The sequence below is a fragment of the Gadus morhua genome, chromosome 15, assembly GCF_902167405.1.
Source record: "Gadus morhua chromosome 15, gadMor3.0, whole genome shotgun sequence".
Taxonomy (NCBI): Eukaryota; Metazoa; Chordata; class Actinopteri; order Gadiformes; family Gadidae; genus Gadus; species Gadus morhua.
Window position 1 is genome coordinate 11605866 of NC_044062.1, and position 17328 is coordinate 11623193.

The window sequence follows — 17328 nt, forward strand, 5'->3', positions numbered from 1 at the left end:
ATCTTCCAAACTTGTTATTGTAATTGGGAAATCATTAGTGAGAAATTTCCTGATCATAAGGAAACAACAGGTTCTAAACAAAGATGGACCCAGAGTGATGTGGTTGTTGTGGGTGTTTCCCTCTGTGCAGGTCTCGACAGGGGCCTGGTGGCCAGCTGCAAAGACTCCATAGGCTGGATGTTCTCCAAGCTGGACACCAACAGCGACCTGAACCTGGACCAGGCGGAGCTGGCGGCCATCAACCTGGACAAGTATGAGATCTGCATCCGGCCCTTCTTCAGCTCCTGTGACTCCTACCGAGACGGCAAGGTGTCCACCGCAGAGTGGTGCCTCTGCTTCTGGAGGGAGAGTACGTATTCTCTGTGTGTGTGTGCGTGGCGAAATATATGTGTGTGTGTGTGTGTGTGTGTGTGTGTGTGTGTGTGTGTGTGTGTGTGTGTGTGTGTGTGTGTGTGTGTTTGTGTGTGTGTGTGTGTGTGTGTGTGTGTGTGTGTGTTGTGTGTGTGTTTGGGTTTGATCATATATATATATATATGGTGGGTGGTTTTGTTTCTGTGTGTGTGTGTGTGTGTTTGTGTGGGCGTTGATATATGTGCATTTTGTGTGTCTTGTGTGTCTTTATGATCACATGCATGTGTGTCTGTTTATGTGTGTTACAGAGAGTGTGTGAGATCATGTATGCCTATTTGTCCGTGTTTGTGAATGTGTGGTCCCATTAGTACTAGTAGTGTGTGTGTGTGTGTGTGTGTGTGTGTGTGTGTGTGTGTGTGTGTGTGTGTGTGTGTGCGCGAGAGGGAGAGCATGAGAGCTCCTATTCGTGTATGTCGGTCTATTTATGTGTACGTGTCGAGGTTCCCCAGCCCCGCAGCACCTCCCTGGTGCAGCGATCTGCTCTGATCGACTTCCCAGTGCCTCTGTTCCGTGGCCCCCACTTAACCTCCATTGGCGGGGTGAAGAGAGCGGCCACGGGCCCCTGAATGCACCCCCTGCTGTGGAGCCCGGGGTTCTCCCAGCAGGCTAGCTCCGTGTTGCTGGCAGAGAGGCTGGCTCTCTCACACCGCCAGCGGAGCAGAAAGCCATCCGCCGCTGGGTGTAGAAAGGCCCACGAGACACTGCTCCCTGCCGGCTTATCCGTTGCAGTAATTGGTTCTGGAGAAGAAAATATTTTCTGCAATAAGATCAGCGAGGGGATGCACTGGTCTAGCGACCACCACCAATGTATGATGTGCCGGTATCAGACCACATGTAGGATAGTATTATTGGTCGTTCTGGTACGGGCCAATACGGATATTGATAAATTAATGAATACAGAAGTTGTTTTAAAATGCTAGTCACGAAATAAAACACAAAAGTAAGTGTGTTGTAAATATTGGTTCATGTTGGCCAAAATTTGTTGTGTGCTACTTTATAAATAATACAGACTCTGATGATAATAATTCATCAGTGTCTGTCTAAGCTAGCTTGTGACTTTTCAGTATCTCTAAGCCTCCTCTTGATGAGGAGGTTAGGTCTGACACATTTCTCATTTTGTCAATCCATAGCCAGCTTTGACTGGCCTGCGTCCGTCCTCAAAGCCTTAACGTCTTAACTTTCTCCTCCCCCCCCCCTTCCCCCCAGAGCCCGTCTGCCTGGCGGAGCTGGAGAGGATCCAGGTGCAGGAAGGAGGCAAGAGGAAGTTTGGTATGTTGCTCACCTGCATGGACGTGCTTCTCCCCCCTGCCAGGGTCCCCCGTGAGGGCTGCTCTGGTGAAACGGCTGCTTTAGGTTCATCTGGGCTCATGGAGACCAGAGGTTCAGGTTCCCTTCGAAGTTTAGATTCCTAGATCTTTAGGGTCCTCAAGGCTATGGTTTTAGGCCCCTAGAAGTTGGAGTTCCTAAAGGTTTAGTTTCGTAGAGGTTTGTCTCGTAAAATCTTTCCGGGCCAAGAGATTTAAGTTTCTAGAATTGCAGGTTCCTAGAAATGTAGGTTTTCCAGAGACTGGAGTAGTATCCTAGAGATTTGGTTTCCTGGGAAGTTTAGGTTCCAGAAGGTTTAGGGTCCTAGAGGTTGTTTCATGGAGCGGGAAAGAAGCAGGAGGCAAGGATTAGCCCCCTGCTCAGCGGATTAGAAGCAGAAGAACAGATACACTGACAGACGGCTAGGGACCGCAGCCAGCGGTGGATCTTAGATGGCGTGACTGTGTGAGCCTGTGTATGTGTGTATGTGTGTGTGCGTGCGTGCAAGCCTTTGTGTGTGTGCGCGAGCCTTGGTGTTTGTGTGTGTGTGTGTGTGTGTGTGTGTGTGTGTGTGTGTGTGTGTGTGTGTGTGTGTGTGTGTGTGTGTGTGTGTGTGTGTGTGTGTGTGTGTGTGCGCCTGTGTGAATGTGCACACTGCAGATTGTAGCGTGTTGTTTGGGGCAGTGAGTCAGGACTGCTGAAGGACACGGAGCTAAGCTCGGGCTTGGTGGAGGGCAGGGAGGAGCCATGCTGCCTGCCTGATGCTCACATGTTCCCTAGGACGCTCCCACTGGGAGGGACGGCTCTATTAAGGCCGGGCTCCCAGGCGATGACAAGGCAGATTTATTTCAGGCAAAACTATGAGGGGAGGACCTGACGGATCGTAACGGGGAAGATTGTGTTGAAAGTTGCATTCTCAAATGTGGTTTTGGGCAATTGTTTATTCATGTGTTGACGCAAACCACATTTTCATCAGTTTTTTCTGTTTTTTCATTTTCTCTCTCTCTCTCTCTCTCTCTCTCTCTCTCTCTCTCTCTCTCTCTCTCTCTCTTTCTACTGATATCAGAGACAACGTGATAGCGATTGCTACAACAAAGTACAAATATAACACTATCAATTCGTCATTCATATCAGTCATCACAGAGACGTTGTTGACATTACAGAGTGATTTCGCTGCAATCACAAACAGCACATCTCCAAATATAAATGTGTCATTTTAGTTGCTTGTTGCTATCGATTCTGCAATAATACAACAGCAGATAAGGTTCTAGTAGTTAAGATAAACTGAGATAAGCTGAGATGAAATGAGGTGAGATTACACAACAGAACACACAACACATGATTCCCTCCCCATGGGACGGGACGGGGGGACGGGGGGACGGGGGGGGGGTCATCCAGGATTTGTTAGCACCAGTAAATAAGCCAAGGTCCAGTAACAGACCTTTGCTGCGTCAGAGACCCCATAGGTTGCAGATACCCCCAAAGCTCTTCAGGTGACCCGGTACGTGTGGGTGTGTGTGTGTACGTGTGCATGTGGCCGTGTTGTGTGTGTCTCAGGTGTGTTCATCCCGAGCTGCGATGAGGACGGGTTCTTCCGGAAGCAGCAGTGTGACCGAGGAGAGTGCTGGTGTGTGGACCAGCATGGAGGGGAGATAGCTGGCTCCAGGATGCATGGCAAGCCTGACTGTGGTAAGAGATCCCTTCATATTTGATACATCATATTCTATATAGGGTAGGCAAGCCTGACTCTGGTAGGAGATCCCTTCATATTTAATGCATCATATTCTATATAAGGTAGGTAAGCCTGACTGTGGTAGGAGCTCTGTTCATTTTTAATATATCATCTTCTATATAGAGGGTCGGTATTGTTAGCCTGCCTGTGCTAAGAGATCCCTTCATATTAAATATATCATATTCTATGTAGGGGTAGGTAGTGTACACCTAACTGTGGTAAGAGATCTTCACATTGAATATATCATATTCTATACAACTACTATCTACTATATCTATCTACTATATTCTATATTCATAGTCGATTTTTATATGTTCTTTTTTTTCTGTATTTATGTATTTAAATTCTGATAGAGACACGTTGTTTGTTTGTTTGGTTCTGTCCCTCTTCCACCTACATTACACAACACCTCCAAGTGTAGTAGCATTCGTTTTCGACCCACATTCAGAAACAGAGCGCCTTTATTTTGAAGGGCTAGGAGGGCCGGTGCAGCATAACTCAGGGAGCAGGACCAGTGGCACATTCATGTGTCTGGGTGTCATTTGCATTCTAAAGGGACGCCTGCCACCCTGAGAAAAGTCCCTCAAGATAAACGGCGAGAACTGGCTGGAGCTCAACCGGTGTCTGCCATGAATGGGGTCCGCCTTGGCACCGGTTTCTGAGACAACCGTTCAATTCTACACAGAGTCAAACACAAACACACACACACACACACACACACACACACACACACACACACACACACACACACACACACACACACACACACACACACACACACACACACAAGACTTGCCGTTGCCAAGGCAGTCAGTACTCTTTTTTTTTTAATGGATTCCTCTGCAGCCTCTCCCGACGGACTGTATGGAAGCCTCAACGTCAGAGTGTATGCCTTGAATAGAAATTAACTCAATTTTTTGATGCAGTGCATTGTGGGTCATTTCGAATCCTCTCTATGTTCCCCCCTCCTTTTCTTTCCCCCCCAAACCCCCACCCCCCCCGTCTGCAGATGATGAAGTGGTGTACTCGGGGGATTTTGGCAGCGGCGTCGGCTGGGAGGATGAGGAGGAGAAGGAGGCGGAGGAGGAGAACGCAGAGGAGGCGGAGGAGGAAGAGGAGGAGGTGGGGGAGGTGGATGATGGAGGGTATATCTGGTAAAGAAAGGGGAGGCCTTGACTAAGAGCGGTGTCGGAGATCACCCACAGGAGCATCTTACTATGTTTTCTAGATCTTGATCTGGCGCTCTGTCTCTCTCACACATTCACGCGCGCCCACACAAACAAGCGCACACACACATACACACACAGGCACAGATACACACAGGCACACACACACGCACAGAAACACACGCACAGACACACACACTAAGACAGAGGTAGTTTTTAACCTGTCTTCAACAAGCTATGAACTTGGTTTGGATTGATAAGGAATATATATGGGCATGGAAAGGAGGGAAAGGAACATATATTTAAAACAAAAAAAAGATTGATAAAGTAAGTAGGAGTGTAGAATTTTGTCCTTCAATGTTTGTGGATCTTAATTCTCTATCAGTTGTATATTCCGGGGCTGTCTTTGAGCGGGGGACACAGTTTAAACATACCAGAAGTAAAGTATTGCTCACATACAAACTTCAGATATTAGTGGGTGTATTTTGGCCCTCTGGATTCAAGCCCTCAAACGTTTTATTTTGTATCCTGACAATTATGATGGGTTAACTGAAGAGAGGTAGGAAGGTGTAGAAAGACGATGGGAATATCATGGTTCCACCTTTTGATTTGACCCTTTCCATTTCATATGCTTATGCTCATATGTGACAGTAGTGCTGTCTCATTTACGACTTGTACGAAACATCTCACCCGTGCGACTCTTTAACTTGTATATAACGTGTTTATCGGAAGACCCTCACCCATTGGTCCTGCCGTTCCAGTGGTTTGGAAGACTAGCAGAGCACACGGCTCACATTGAAACAGTGTTGTATCATAATGTGGATCAACTATTGTGTTTAGTAAAAAACAAATAAACCGGTCTATGTGGCCTGAGCATGGCCACCCTACATCCCCTGTTGTCCTGCTCCTTTCTTCCTTGTTGTCGCTACTGCAACGCCATCCTTGAACTGAATCCAATGACGCTAGCTCTCAGTTTCTTTATATTCATGCTACAAAAATGACTACGAAAATCACAAAAAATCAGAAACTTTCGATTGCTGTAGGTGAATTTAGATTTGTTCTCAATGTGAACTACATGGGATGGGAATTTACCACCCGTAGATAATAAAGTACGATGTTATCGTATATGAGGGCCAAATAGGTTACTATATTTCGGAGGCGAGAATTTTGAAGTAACCTTGCCCCACCACCCCACCCCCCTAAGTCAACCGAAAGCTATTGTTGTTATTTGGTACCATGGGCAAAAAAGCATTGCTGTGTAACTAATCTGGGGCCCAGAGAGGGGCTGTTCTATTGTCTTCATAGCTCACTCTGCAGTAGCTGGGAGCCAGTTGACATACACAGTACGAAACTAGATCCAGACTTAAGTTTAGCATGTCAGCACATTCAACCACACAGTACCTATGGAAGTGATGTCTTGTCTGTGCATCTTGGTTCTCCTATAGACTTGACTCCATCATCTCTCTCCCTCTCTGAATGCTGCCCATCTCCGTGAACACGGGTGTGAGAGAGAGCGTATACGGTCACGTATGCAAGTTCAGCCCACACCCTGAAGCGAGGCTGTCTGTGTATTGTATTCTATGCACAGAGAAGACATCTTCAACAATAAAAGTCATGTTTCGGGTTTCGATTTCTGTGAGAAAAAGAAGCTGCGTCAATCAGGTCCCGAGCTATGCTGACAGACAGTCTTCTCTTGGTTTTTAATTACAAGTCTGTTGAGGGGTTATGACGTGTGTGTGTGTGTGTGTGTGTGTGTGTGTGTGTGTGTGTGTGTGTGTGTGTGTGTGTGTGTGTGTGTGTGTGTGTGTGTGTGTGTGTGTGTGTGTTTGCGTGCGTGCGTGCGTGTGTGCGAGTGAAAAGTTGAAAACCCATTCCTGATATTGGCTACCCCAAAGGGACCAATCATCCGTAGCCAGCTGTCCTCTTCTACTCACACACACAAAACACGTGTTACAGGCCACATGTGCTGTAACCTGGTGCGAATGGGTTTTATGCATACCTCGGTTAGCCTATTCAGTAATATATTCTTCGATACACCATGAGCAATTCAGTTGTATTCGCAATTCAAGTTGAGCTGTTGATCTGAGCATTCGTTGTGAACAATTAGATCTCATTCCATTACCTTTGTATAGATGGAACTGCAAATGCTAAAAAAAATTACTGCATAGGATTATTATGGCACATTTAGTACAAACAAAGTACTTAAATATGGATATTTTACTGAGGATGGGAAGGTGGGGGAGATCACCAGGAAACAATGAAACACCAACAGAGTCCAAGGAAAGGTTATTAATGCAATCGTTTTTAATGCAGATTTTCATCTATTTTTAGAATAAATTATGATGACAGTTTAATCTTCAGTTCATACAAATGTCTGAAGAATTCCCGAATGGTGCAGTCATCTATAATAATAAGACCTCAAAAAGTTCTGCCATTACTGCTTCAAAAGAAGTATTACTGTCATGATCAATCATTTCTTTAAAAAAGCAGGAGGTTATGAATGCAAGATTACAGAAATATGCATAATGGTGTAATATTAGTAAAGGATAAGGACTGAAAAAGTCATTTTCTAATTTGAGTTTATAGATAGATTGCGCCACCCGGTGGATGCCAATTCACCTTACAGGACTCTAGGCCGGTCAGATTTAATTTAATTAGACACACACGTGCAGACGGGTCTGGATGAAGATATCCGATAGACCTTCTTGAAAAATGTTTTTCTGTCGTTTCGTATAATTAGGTGAGTTCTGCATGCAGTCCTCAACTATTGTTATTACGTTTTTTGTTTTTTTTCTTTTCTTTCTTTTCTTTTTTAATATTCTCTAGAAACTTTGAGAACTATCTGGTTCCACAATTGTTCAAAATAGACTCCATTCCAGTTTTTAAATGTTCGGATTATCTTGGTCTGACGCTTCAGACTACTACTTCAGACTTCGTAACAAGCCCTCAACCGTCAACCTTCGTTCAAACATTTAACAAATGTATCTTCAATTAAATAAAAAACAGAATTTCGATATAAGACCCCCTTTAGATGGCTAGAGGCTAGGTGCGCACTACATATCCGGGTGTATTCCAGGTAGAAGCTAAATGCTAACAACAACGTGACAATGCGATTTTTCACGTTATGCTCAGTGCGTGAGCGTCGTTTGGTAGAGGCCTGTCTGAAGTAATCTGGAGTTGGGACAAAAAGCTTATCCCTTCCTGCTGTTGTTGTGTATGTGTGTACACACTCGCACATGTGCGGGTCAAAGAGAGTGTGTCGGCTAGTATAATAATTTGTATACATCTAAAAACAACAACAAACACACGATGACTATTTTTTCCAAAGAAAGTTTTATTCGATTGTATTGTCATCTAATAAAAATAATACAGATGAATAGAAAAGAGTTCAATGTACAATATGTTGGTGTAGTATCTGTTGCTTCTTCCAGATTGAATTTGGCCGGTTCTACTGTGGAAGACGCCCTGAGAAGATGGGGATACCGTTGCCATGGGAGATTGGTCCAAAGAGCCATGCTGTCTTTGAGTCTTTGAGTTTCATTTTTATTTTTTGAAGCTCAAAATTGCAACAGACTTTATTTTGTCCCTTGATCTAGGACGTGCACACTTTGAACTAGCCTAGGTCAATTTCAACATGGCGGGGGTTTCAGTCCAGTGTGATGTCCCCACTGGCCAACCAAACATACATCGATGGGGACTTCGTTGGGTCCCATCAGATGTAGGACTTGCATACTACCTAGTACCAGCCCAGGTGAATGTAAACAAAGCTGGGGTTTCACTCCAGTTTAATGTCATCGATGTCGACTTGGTTGGCTACACTCAGATGGACTTTGTCTAAATTCACCTGGGCTAGGACAAAGCTGGGGTTTAACTCCAGTGTGATGTCTCCACCGTTTGCTTGCTTCAAATTGCATGTCCTAGGTCACGGGACCGAATCCGAAGTCTGTGCCACAATTCTGAGCAGAAAAATAATAAATGAATTTGCTTGTATTCTATTTGTTTGTATTCTTTTGTAATAATTTGTATTTCTTTTAATTTTTTTGTGTTGCTTTGTATATGTATAGCCTACAGGTGACCCATACCGGGTCGGCCCAGTGGAGGGGATCATCAGCCTATTGGAACAGGGAGACCAATCTTGAATTGCAACTGAAACAAGGTGAAAAAAAAAATACTTTTTAGTTCATACTGAAGCCTCATATCTTCTCATAGCAAGAATTAAACAGTAACTCCCCCCAAAGCCACCTTCTCCAATCTGGTCATCCTTTTCTTAGGCCCATGTTCTGGCCCCTTTCCTGCAGCACTAGGGCCCTAGGACTTTAGCAGCCCATTTCTCGTAACACTGCTCCTCCTTCAGCCTCAGAGCCTCCTTCTGCTCCCGGCGCTCAGCCTGGTAGATCCCCATCCTCATCTGCTCTATCTCAGCCATTGTGAGCCTTGTACTGAGCAAAGCTGCCTGACATTTATATGCTTCTGTACTGCGGAACAACATGGACATGTAAGAAGATTTAAAAGAATGCATGAGCATGTGCCACATACCACAACTTCCTGAGCGGCGTCATGAAATGCATTGGATTGCGCAATTAGCCGCGGTTATTCAAAAGGACTCACTGCTGGAGATGAGGTGTTCCTCCTTGGCCTCCTTAGATTGGAACCTTTTTATTTTGGAGGTTTAGTCTGTATGGTATGGAGGTCAGTTTGGTTATGTTTTGGACTTCTATTAGTAAAATTAGTTACTTATTGATGGTTTTGTGGCCGTCTATAATGGTTTAGCACACTGATCTGTAGACTCTCTCACTATCCGAAGACATCTGACCGATATACATCCAGAAAAGTAATAATTCACACCTGTCTGTGTGTGGGTGTGTAAATGTAATGGCTGCCTGGTCACACAGGAAGGCTGTTCTTCTCTGGCCTCAGCTCTTGAGCTCCAACCCCTCCCATCAGAGAGGGCTGGAGCTGAGCAACTATCACCCAGGAGACTCAGGGGCTCTGCTGCTCTCTGCTGGACTGGAGGGTCCTCGCTGGAGACCGGACACTCTCAGGTATGGGGAGGACAGCTCAAAACTCAGGAAAAAAAGTATTTTCCGAGGATTCATGCCGCAGCCAGATGAAGTGGTTTGAAAAGGCAGCTGTAACTCATGTTGTGTAGAAAATGATGAGACGGCAGATGATGAAGGTGAGGGTTTCAACATACTACTCGCACTTTGTTTCCCCCCAGCGTGTAGCACGGTGGACTATGGAGGCTGAAACCAGCTCTAAAGAAGTGTAAGGGTCTGTTTAATGATGATGTGGCTCTCCCAGTCAAACCATTGAAGCCTATAAAAATGTAAAACCACCATATTACTGGGAATACATTAAATCCCAAAAGCACAGAGCTTTCTTCTGAGTGACTAGATTGACCATTTATGTTACACTTCTGGATCCCAACCCTGTCCCTAATCCCACTCCTGAGAGAATCCAACCAAGTAACAACTGAACCCAAAACAAAAGGGAATTATGACTAGGACACACACACCAAATTACTATGTGCAAATGTTTATTCCTCAGGCAGGACAATTATTGACAAATGCAGGAATTAAGAGTTGGAAATCGGATGTCAGCAAATCATCTCCAGCAAGCCAAGTTCCGATACCACTGTGTTAGTCCTTATGCTGATCAGGTCAGAGTTTGCTCTGAGCATTCTGGAGCCTCCAGACCCTCCGGACGCCAGCGTCTGAGGCGTCTAGCTCCCTGAAGGCCTCCGTGTTTCCTGATTGGCTGAAGCGCTCCAGCAGGGGCTGGAAGACCGTCGCTGGGATGCTGTAGTTCAGGTGAGGGTAGGTCACGTTGGCCGTGCAGTCCCTGGTGTTACTGGCTACAATGCCTGGGATTTAGAGGAACATAATTATACGTTTTAAACTTGCATACAATTGTGGGGAATGATAGTTTGGGTGTTTGACCGAAAGATGGTATTCTGGGTTCAAACGCCCTAACTTTCCTGCTCATTTATGTGTGCAATATACTCATTGTATGCCGCTTTGGTCGGCAAAATGACTTAATTGAATATAATTAAATATATTAAGCAATTTTGTGTATGAGGGAAGTTTTACCATAGTCGTAAAGTAACCCCTACTGTTTAAAAGGTGGAAATGTGCTTCTGGATGTTGGTTAATAGAAAGCCTTACCCAATAACTCCCCGGAGTGTTTCCGCACCACAGCGCCCCCGCTGGCGCCCGCCTGTACTGCACACGTCGTCTGCAGCATCACAGGTGTGCGATCCCAGTTGACGGCTTTAGATAGGATGCCGCCAGTCAACGAAGGACCACAGCTCTTTCCAAGTCCGCCATACCCAACTACCACTACCTCCTCGCCTTAAGGAAGAATAATACAAATGCAATTGTTAGAATAAAATAATATATAAATAGTGTTGTTAATAACCTGCAATTATCTTTGACCCCACCTGGCTGAAAGGACTTGGCCACCGGTGGAACCACCACCTCAGGAGCAGAGTCTCTCAGCTGTACCACAGCAAAATCATAGGAGGAAGACGGCTTTGTGGAAAATAGCACATCACCCATGACAACATGGAACCTGAACAGGAGAATAAATGGGGAGACCAAATGTATGGGTATTTTATTCAAAGTAGTAGTAGAACACATGGTCACCCTGGTCATGAACCTCTAGAGACAAAGGTCAGGTCAGCTCAGCTATGAAGGACAATAGGAATTAAAGTAGGCAGTTATTTTTCAATTGAATTGTCCAGAAGGCCTATTAGTATCTGTTGCCATCATAACTTGGTACCATTATGTTGCTTTCAGGAAGATAGAAGGATATTATAGACAATCGACAGTGTTTTCTACCTGCCCTTGTGATGGAACTTCAGAGTAACAGTCTTCTTTCCGTTGACGACATGTCGACAGGTAAGCGCCAGACGAGATGCGACCAAAACACCAGAGCCCCAAAACTGTCCACTTTCAATCAAGCACACAGTGGGGTATTTCCTCAACTTGGAAGAGGAAAAGGAGGACGACGCTGTGCTCAAGCCTCGAAGGCCTTCCGGTGCACTTCCATGTAGACAGCTCAGTGCCGTCAGTGTAGATTCTACGTTTCTCCTGTCAGTTATGTCCCTTATGTTTCTCAAAATAACTTGGACAGAACAAACTAAGGTGAGACCGATCCACTCCACTCCTTTCCAGCACAGTGAAGACACGATGACCCCAACCAGGCTTGCGTGGTCATCGCTTTCCATCACAAAAAGCCCCCCGCCCTCAGTACCGGGCAGGCACCGGGCATCCGTGAGAATAACCGCATTGTCCTCCCCGCATAAGTTACTGACTATGCCCGTGCTGAGGGTGTTCGTGAAGAGGTCTGGGCAGAGGGACCCAAAGGGTGAGCCACATGCAACGACTGCGGATCCTTTGCGAAGAGAAGAACTTTTTGCATAAGGGATGTTTATTGAACTTCGGCAACTGTCCTCGAAATCTGTCTTCAGGACAGCAAACCAGCTAAGAAACCTGGACTCTTTTATCAGCTCTTCCATGCCGTCGTCATTGTGGAATTTCCAGCTGTCTGACTCTTGGAAAATTGTGTGAAAAGCCATGTTGAACTCCAAGCAGTTGACGAGCATCAGCACCTTGGCTTTATGGGGAGCAGAGTTGATGTTAGGGATCAAGTCTTTTTTCACTTTTTTCCGTGCAGGTGAATGTATCAGGATGTCGAGGTTGGCAGTAAAGGTGTCTGGTAACAAAAACCTACTGTGTAGGTCAACAGGTGACTTGTGGTTCATAAAACGAGAAAATGGAAATCCGTTGCAAATGATGATTCCTGCATGATGATTAAGGATGACTCCGCTACAACTAAAGCCTCGCTGTTCAGAAGCAGGCTGCGAGACTGTCACGACACAACATGACCCCTCGATCAGATCCATACTGCAAATTCGATTACTTTTAACTTCAAATGTAAGTGTCAAACTATTTGAAATCTTGCGTGGTTGAACAATGAAAGTATTATAGATAATATTTCACAAACCAATCCTGTAGTGAGAACAAAGGCGTGTGGCTTTGTATATTGTTGAAGTATTTCTCAGAAAAGAAATAAGTTGCCGAGAGCCTAGTTATACAACATGTCAAATGGTGAAACCCGACTTCCTGGTTGTATTCCATTGGTCCCTAGAACGACGGCCCTGACCGGAAAGACGGGATTGGTCAAATCCGATTAATTCTTAACCAATCGAAGACGAGTAGCTGGCATGCGCATGCTCGTTTGGAGAGTCAACAATCAGCAGAAGAAACAAATGAACTTTGTACACTCATTACTAACAAGAATATACTATACTTACTTATTCTTTCAGCTTTGCTATAACTTAAGTGTCAAAGATACTATTGTTTTTGCAAGAACCTGCAACGAATATGGACACACATAGACACATGAAACATAACCAAATTGGGGTTGTTCGTTTTTAAAACGGAACATAAGAATTAAATAATTCAGTAAAAAGTTAATGCTACTTTAGTTAACAAAAAAAAGTTTTTTCAGTTTCCCAATATACAAATTTGACAGGATCAACTTTGCAATGTTTATACTGTTATTAACAAAGTAATATATTGACAATAGTCGGCACAACCTGATTTTTCAATACCAAGTACCCTCATATCAACTACAATGTTTCAGGCAGCAATAATCACAAAGTACTTGGGTATTTTCACAGTAACATAAAGCATTGTCATTGCATACATCCTACAGCCTGCATTGCTCCGAATGCTGTTATTAAACATACACTAAAGTTAAACAATATAAAATATATACCATAATCCGAATTTGATAAAGTTTGAATTACTTGTAGTGGTACACCTTCAAGTGCGACAAAAAAATACTCAAGCAATTACTTTAACAACTATGAAGGCTATGGATGAATTTGATTAATATCAATTAATCTTTGCTTATTGTTTTTGTCACAGAAATGTAAACACTTTCTAGATGCAACATTATTTCTTAGGTCTTATTCTTCATGAAAATAACTAAAACGCATCCTGCCATCCATAAGGAAAATTTAAAAACATCAGAATTCATGTAAAATATAATTCATCTCCAACACTTTTCACTTTTTGAGATTGCATGGTGCAGAATATGCACCATGCATATCCTGCATGGTTCACTGACCAACCTGAATTAAGTTAACCAATGTTCAGCATAGTCTTCTCTGTAAGCTTACACCAATGCTAAAAATAACACATGCCCAGAAACTTGTTCACAGCACTGGCACGGTCTGTGTAACTTTGGGCACGGCTATTGGCAGCATTATAAGAAAAACTAATACTTTATAGAAAGATTATAGAGAAAAACATAGCAGGACTCTTATTAATTATATTAGGTGGTGGTGGGTGTTAGGTATCCTTGAGAAAAATCCCAAAACCGTACCTGTTCCATGATTAACTGTATCTACTGTTTTTACCATCTGACCTGGTGAAATGTATCTCAATTCACTGTAACTCGCTTTGGATAAAAGCGTCTTAATGACAACTTTCACGAAAAATAGCAAATAGACCTCACTTAACTGACTGAAATATCTTGTAAACAGGGTATAGTAACATTACATGGTATACAATGATCTCATTCTCAAGACAGTCAGGATATTGTAGGTAGTCTCATGTCGGCCCTGTTTTTGTGTTTTTGAATGCATAGACCCCCATGGCAAATCTTAGAGAATCTCTTCTCTGGATCATTCAATGTACTGGGAGAGCCAGCGGAAGCCGTCTCCATATCCCTGCCGCTTAAGAACGCTGCACATGAACACCTCCATCGGCCTCAGATTCTGCTCCTTCAGCGACACCTGCCCCTGGTAAGAGAGCAACAAACACAGCATCAATGAGGTGGCTCCCTCTTATCTTAATTCCCCATAAATATCCTTGCAGACCATCCAATAAATGCTAGTGGCTAGAGGGTTTTACTCTCAACTGAAAGGTTCTGGTTGGGATACTAAATCTTTAAAGTGTACCTGTCGGCAGGGTTTTTTCCTTGCAATACATATGCCTGGCATTTTTTCAACCAAATCTACCAGCGGCAGGTCGGTCAAGTAGTGAGAGTGTTTGACCCCCGACTGAAAGGTTGTGGGCTTGAACCTCAAACTTGGACCTCTTGAATACTAGCCCTGTTGGCAGGACGGGCAAGATGATGTGTGCCTTAATCACATCTAAAGACCTCTTAAAGCCTCTGGTAAACGACTAAACAATAGTAGTAATGGTTGCGTCTTGTCTGAAGGCAGATCCAGGCCAATACCTTTCCGGTTGTGTGTCCATGAAGACCGAACATCCCCCGCAGAGCGTCTTCACTGATGGCCTCTGGACGGTCTATCTTATTCCCGAGGATCAGGACTGGGACCGTGAAGATGGTTTCATCTGTTAACAGGGCCTGGCAGGGAGGGAGGGGTGGGGGCAGGAAGTTTAGTTCAAAACCCGGAATGGCTAGAAACTGACTTTTGTCCTTTTCTTTTTTATAAAGTTGCCTCACATCAAGTTCAATTTTTGCTTCCTCTAGCCGCTCGTGATCGGCTACGTCCACCATGTAGACGATACCGTTGATGGCTGGGAGGTAGTTCTTCCAAATTCTCCGGGCTGGAAAAAGTTTGGACAATTTGAACCCAGGAATGAAAGGATCCGATGGACTTGAAATGCAATGTGACGGCAAAAGCAATATTACTAAACTCCAACCTTGCGTATGACCACCAAGGTCAAATGTAGTGAAGGTCATACCAGCTATAGTCAGCTCCTCTGATGCTGTGGACAGAATGAGAGCATATAATGATCATGAAAGGAGTAAGAAGACAATAGACTTTGTAACATCTGAAGTGTGAGTGGCTACTGGTCTGTGGCTTGGATCCCGGCCAAAAGGTACTTGGTTCGATTCTCTTTGTTCAGTCTACCAGAAGGCCTCTGTGGGTCTATATCACAAGACTGTACCCTATGCTCCTAGGTGACATGTAGAAACATCCACTGCAAGTTGTTTTGAATAGAAGTATCCAGTTTCTTATCGAATGAAAGTATGAAATGGTGTGAATGATTCACTGTACTCGGGTGCAGAGTTGGGACGTGCTGTCCTAGCCTGTCATCTCTCAGCATGTGCAACAATGTTGTTTTCCCAGCATTATCCAGCCCCAGGAAAACTAGCTTCCCTGTCTTCTTGTATAATCCTGCAGGGAAAAAAGAGAACACATTCAAATAACTCTTATATTATAAGGTCATTTTTGTTATGGTTGTAGTGGAATCATATTGGAATAAGACTCCTCGGGTCTATCTGAAACAGTATGTGCTACAAGATTTGTACTCATTACATATTCTATAGACAAATTATCACACATTGAAGGTACTTTACCTAGAAGTTGCAAGACACTGCTGAAGCCCTTGCAGAGCCAGTTGAATATAAAAGACATGTCTCTTGGCCCTCTGTAATGGGTGTTTAACACATATACATTTGTATACGTTAGTCAACATTATATCGATGAAAAGGATACAGACTAAAAGAGATGTAGCTTTGTTCGTAGAATAGGCTTATCTGAAACATCTGAACAAATATAGAGACGGAGGCAATGTTTATTATAGTGTTAGCAGGTTGAATGTTGCTTCAACTATATTGCTGGAACAGGATTACATTACTGGTATGTATAATCTCTGTGTAATCGCACCAAGTATAAGGACGCGCACGGAAGGGAGAAATCTTGCATAATGGCAGGTGTAAAAAAAGAAAAAAAAGAAAAGGCCTCCTTCAGCTGGTCTGTGGCTCTCCCCGAGTCATAGTGTTCTTGCTCAGACTATTTATATGTTAACTTGTGGCATTCTGACATACGATATCGCCAGTCATCCTCCTCTCAGTGTTTTCATGGGCCCGCACGAAATCACGGGGATGCGAACCCGCTCACACACCCAGTCTGGAATTTACTTTGGTCGACGCGAGAAATCAGACATTATTTGTTGTTTGTGTAACTTCACGAACTTTCAGTTACGGCTCATGTATTGACAACCACTGGCGATACACGTTAAACTCTAAATGGAAATGTCCTCGTAACATTATAAACTTCTTAGCCTATAAAATTAGACCTCTCTCAACTATTTTTGCTATTAAATCAATGGTCCGACACAGAACAAAACCACATCAGGGTAATATCGGAGTAAGTCATCCCACTCGTAGGGAATGGAATTCCAAAGAACAACATTGACTGGATCATACAAGGACACGTTAAATAAAAGAACGTTGGCACGTAAACATTAAACACGTGGGATTTCTGGTCCGGACTGTTTATCCTATACAAAGTTGTCGTTACCTTGAGATATTAACGCGGGATCCGCAAACTTTTGGTCCAAGCTTTTGCGTCGATTGACAGGTACGCGTTTGACAGCTCACCGGAACTGCGTAATGGTTATTTTGGAGCGGACACGGAGGGGCTAGAGGGGTGGTGTTGGGATTGGGTGTAAGGGGAATGGTACGGGTAGGCCTATATAATGATCCCTTTCACCGTAAGTAACCCTAATTAAAAATACGTTGTAAAAGGGCAATACAACTATAATTCTGTAATTTAGGCCACTTAGTTCAGTGTCCCACTCACGGACATTATTTGTAAGGGGCAACATTTTCTATCAACCTCGCAGCTATCCCGTAAACGATGTACAGAACAGACAAACGTGCAGTTGTGTACATATTTCCAGAAATTAATCATTAGGTATTCGCACTACAATTAAATAAACG

At 43.9% G+C, this 17328-nt stretch overlaps 3 protein-coding genes across 4 annotated transcripts in view; 1 reads left to right on the top strand and 2 right to left on the bottom strand.

Annotated features, from left to right (window-relative positions):
• The window catches only part of spock2 (SPARC (osteonectin), cwcv and kazal like domains proteoglycan 2), a 27363-nt gene extending 21858 nt beyond the window's left edge, over positions 1-5505 (top strand). For both annotated transcript variants that reach the window (XM_030378916.1, XM_030378915.1), the window contains 4 exons: positions 131-349; positions 1618-1680; positions 3274-3405; positions 4458-5505. In XM_030378916.1, coding sequence (XP_030234776.1) covers positions 131-349; positions 1618-1680; positions 3274-3405; positions 4458-4606 — 563 coding nt within the window. In that variant the 3' untranslated portion in view covers positions 4607-5505. The remainder of the gene's footprint in view (positions 1-130; positions 350-1617; positions 1681-3273; positions 3406-4457) is intronic.
• A 4628-nt stretch (positions 5506-10133) lies between these two features.
• tysnd1 (trypsin like peroxisomal matrix peptidase 1) lies at positions 10134-12750 on the bottom strand. The gene is made up of 4 exons (XM_030378912.1): positions 11454-12750; positions 11054-11184; positions 10779-10964; positions 10134-10477 (listed from the first exon to the last, which is right to left on the bottom strand). Exons 1-4 carry the CDS (start codon positions 12518-12520, stop codon positions 10275-10277), a joined length of 1587 nt encoding a protein of 528 aa, XP_030234772.1. The 5' UTR covers positions 12521-12750; the 3' UTR covers positions 10134-10274.
• A 285-nt stretch (positions 12751-13035) lies between these two features.
• Positions 13036-17063, bottom strand: sar1ab (secretion associated, Ras related GTPase 1Ab). The gene is made up of 7 exons (XM_030378932.1): positions 16907-17063; positions 15961-16031; positions 15659-15778; positions 15300-15365; positions 15100-15203; positions 14869-15000; positions 13036-14428 (listed from the first exon to the last, which is right to left on the bottom strand). The coding sequence occupies exons 2-7, from the start codon at positions 16016-16018 to the stop codon at positions 14312-14314; spliced, it is 597 nt and encodes a 198-aa protein (XP_030234792.1). The 5' UTR covers positions 16019-16031; positions 16907-17063; the 3' UTR covers positions 13036-14311.
• Between the last annotated feature and the right edge of the window lie 265 nt (positions 17064-17328).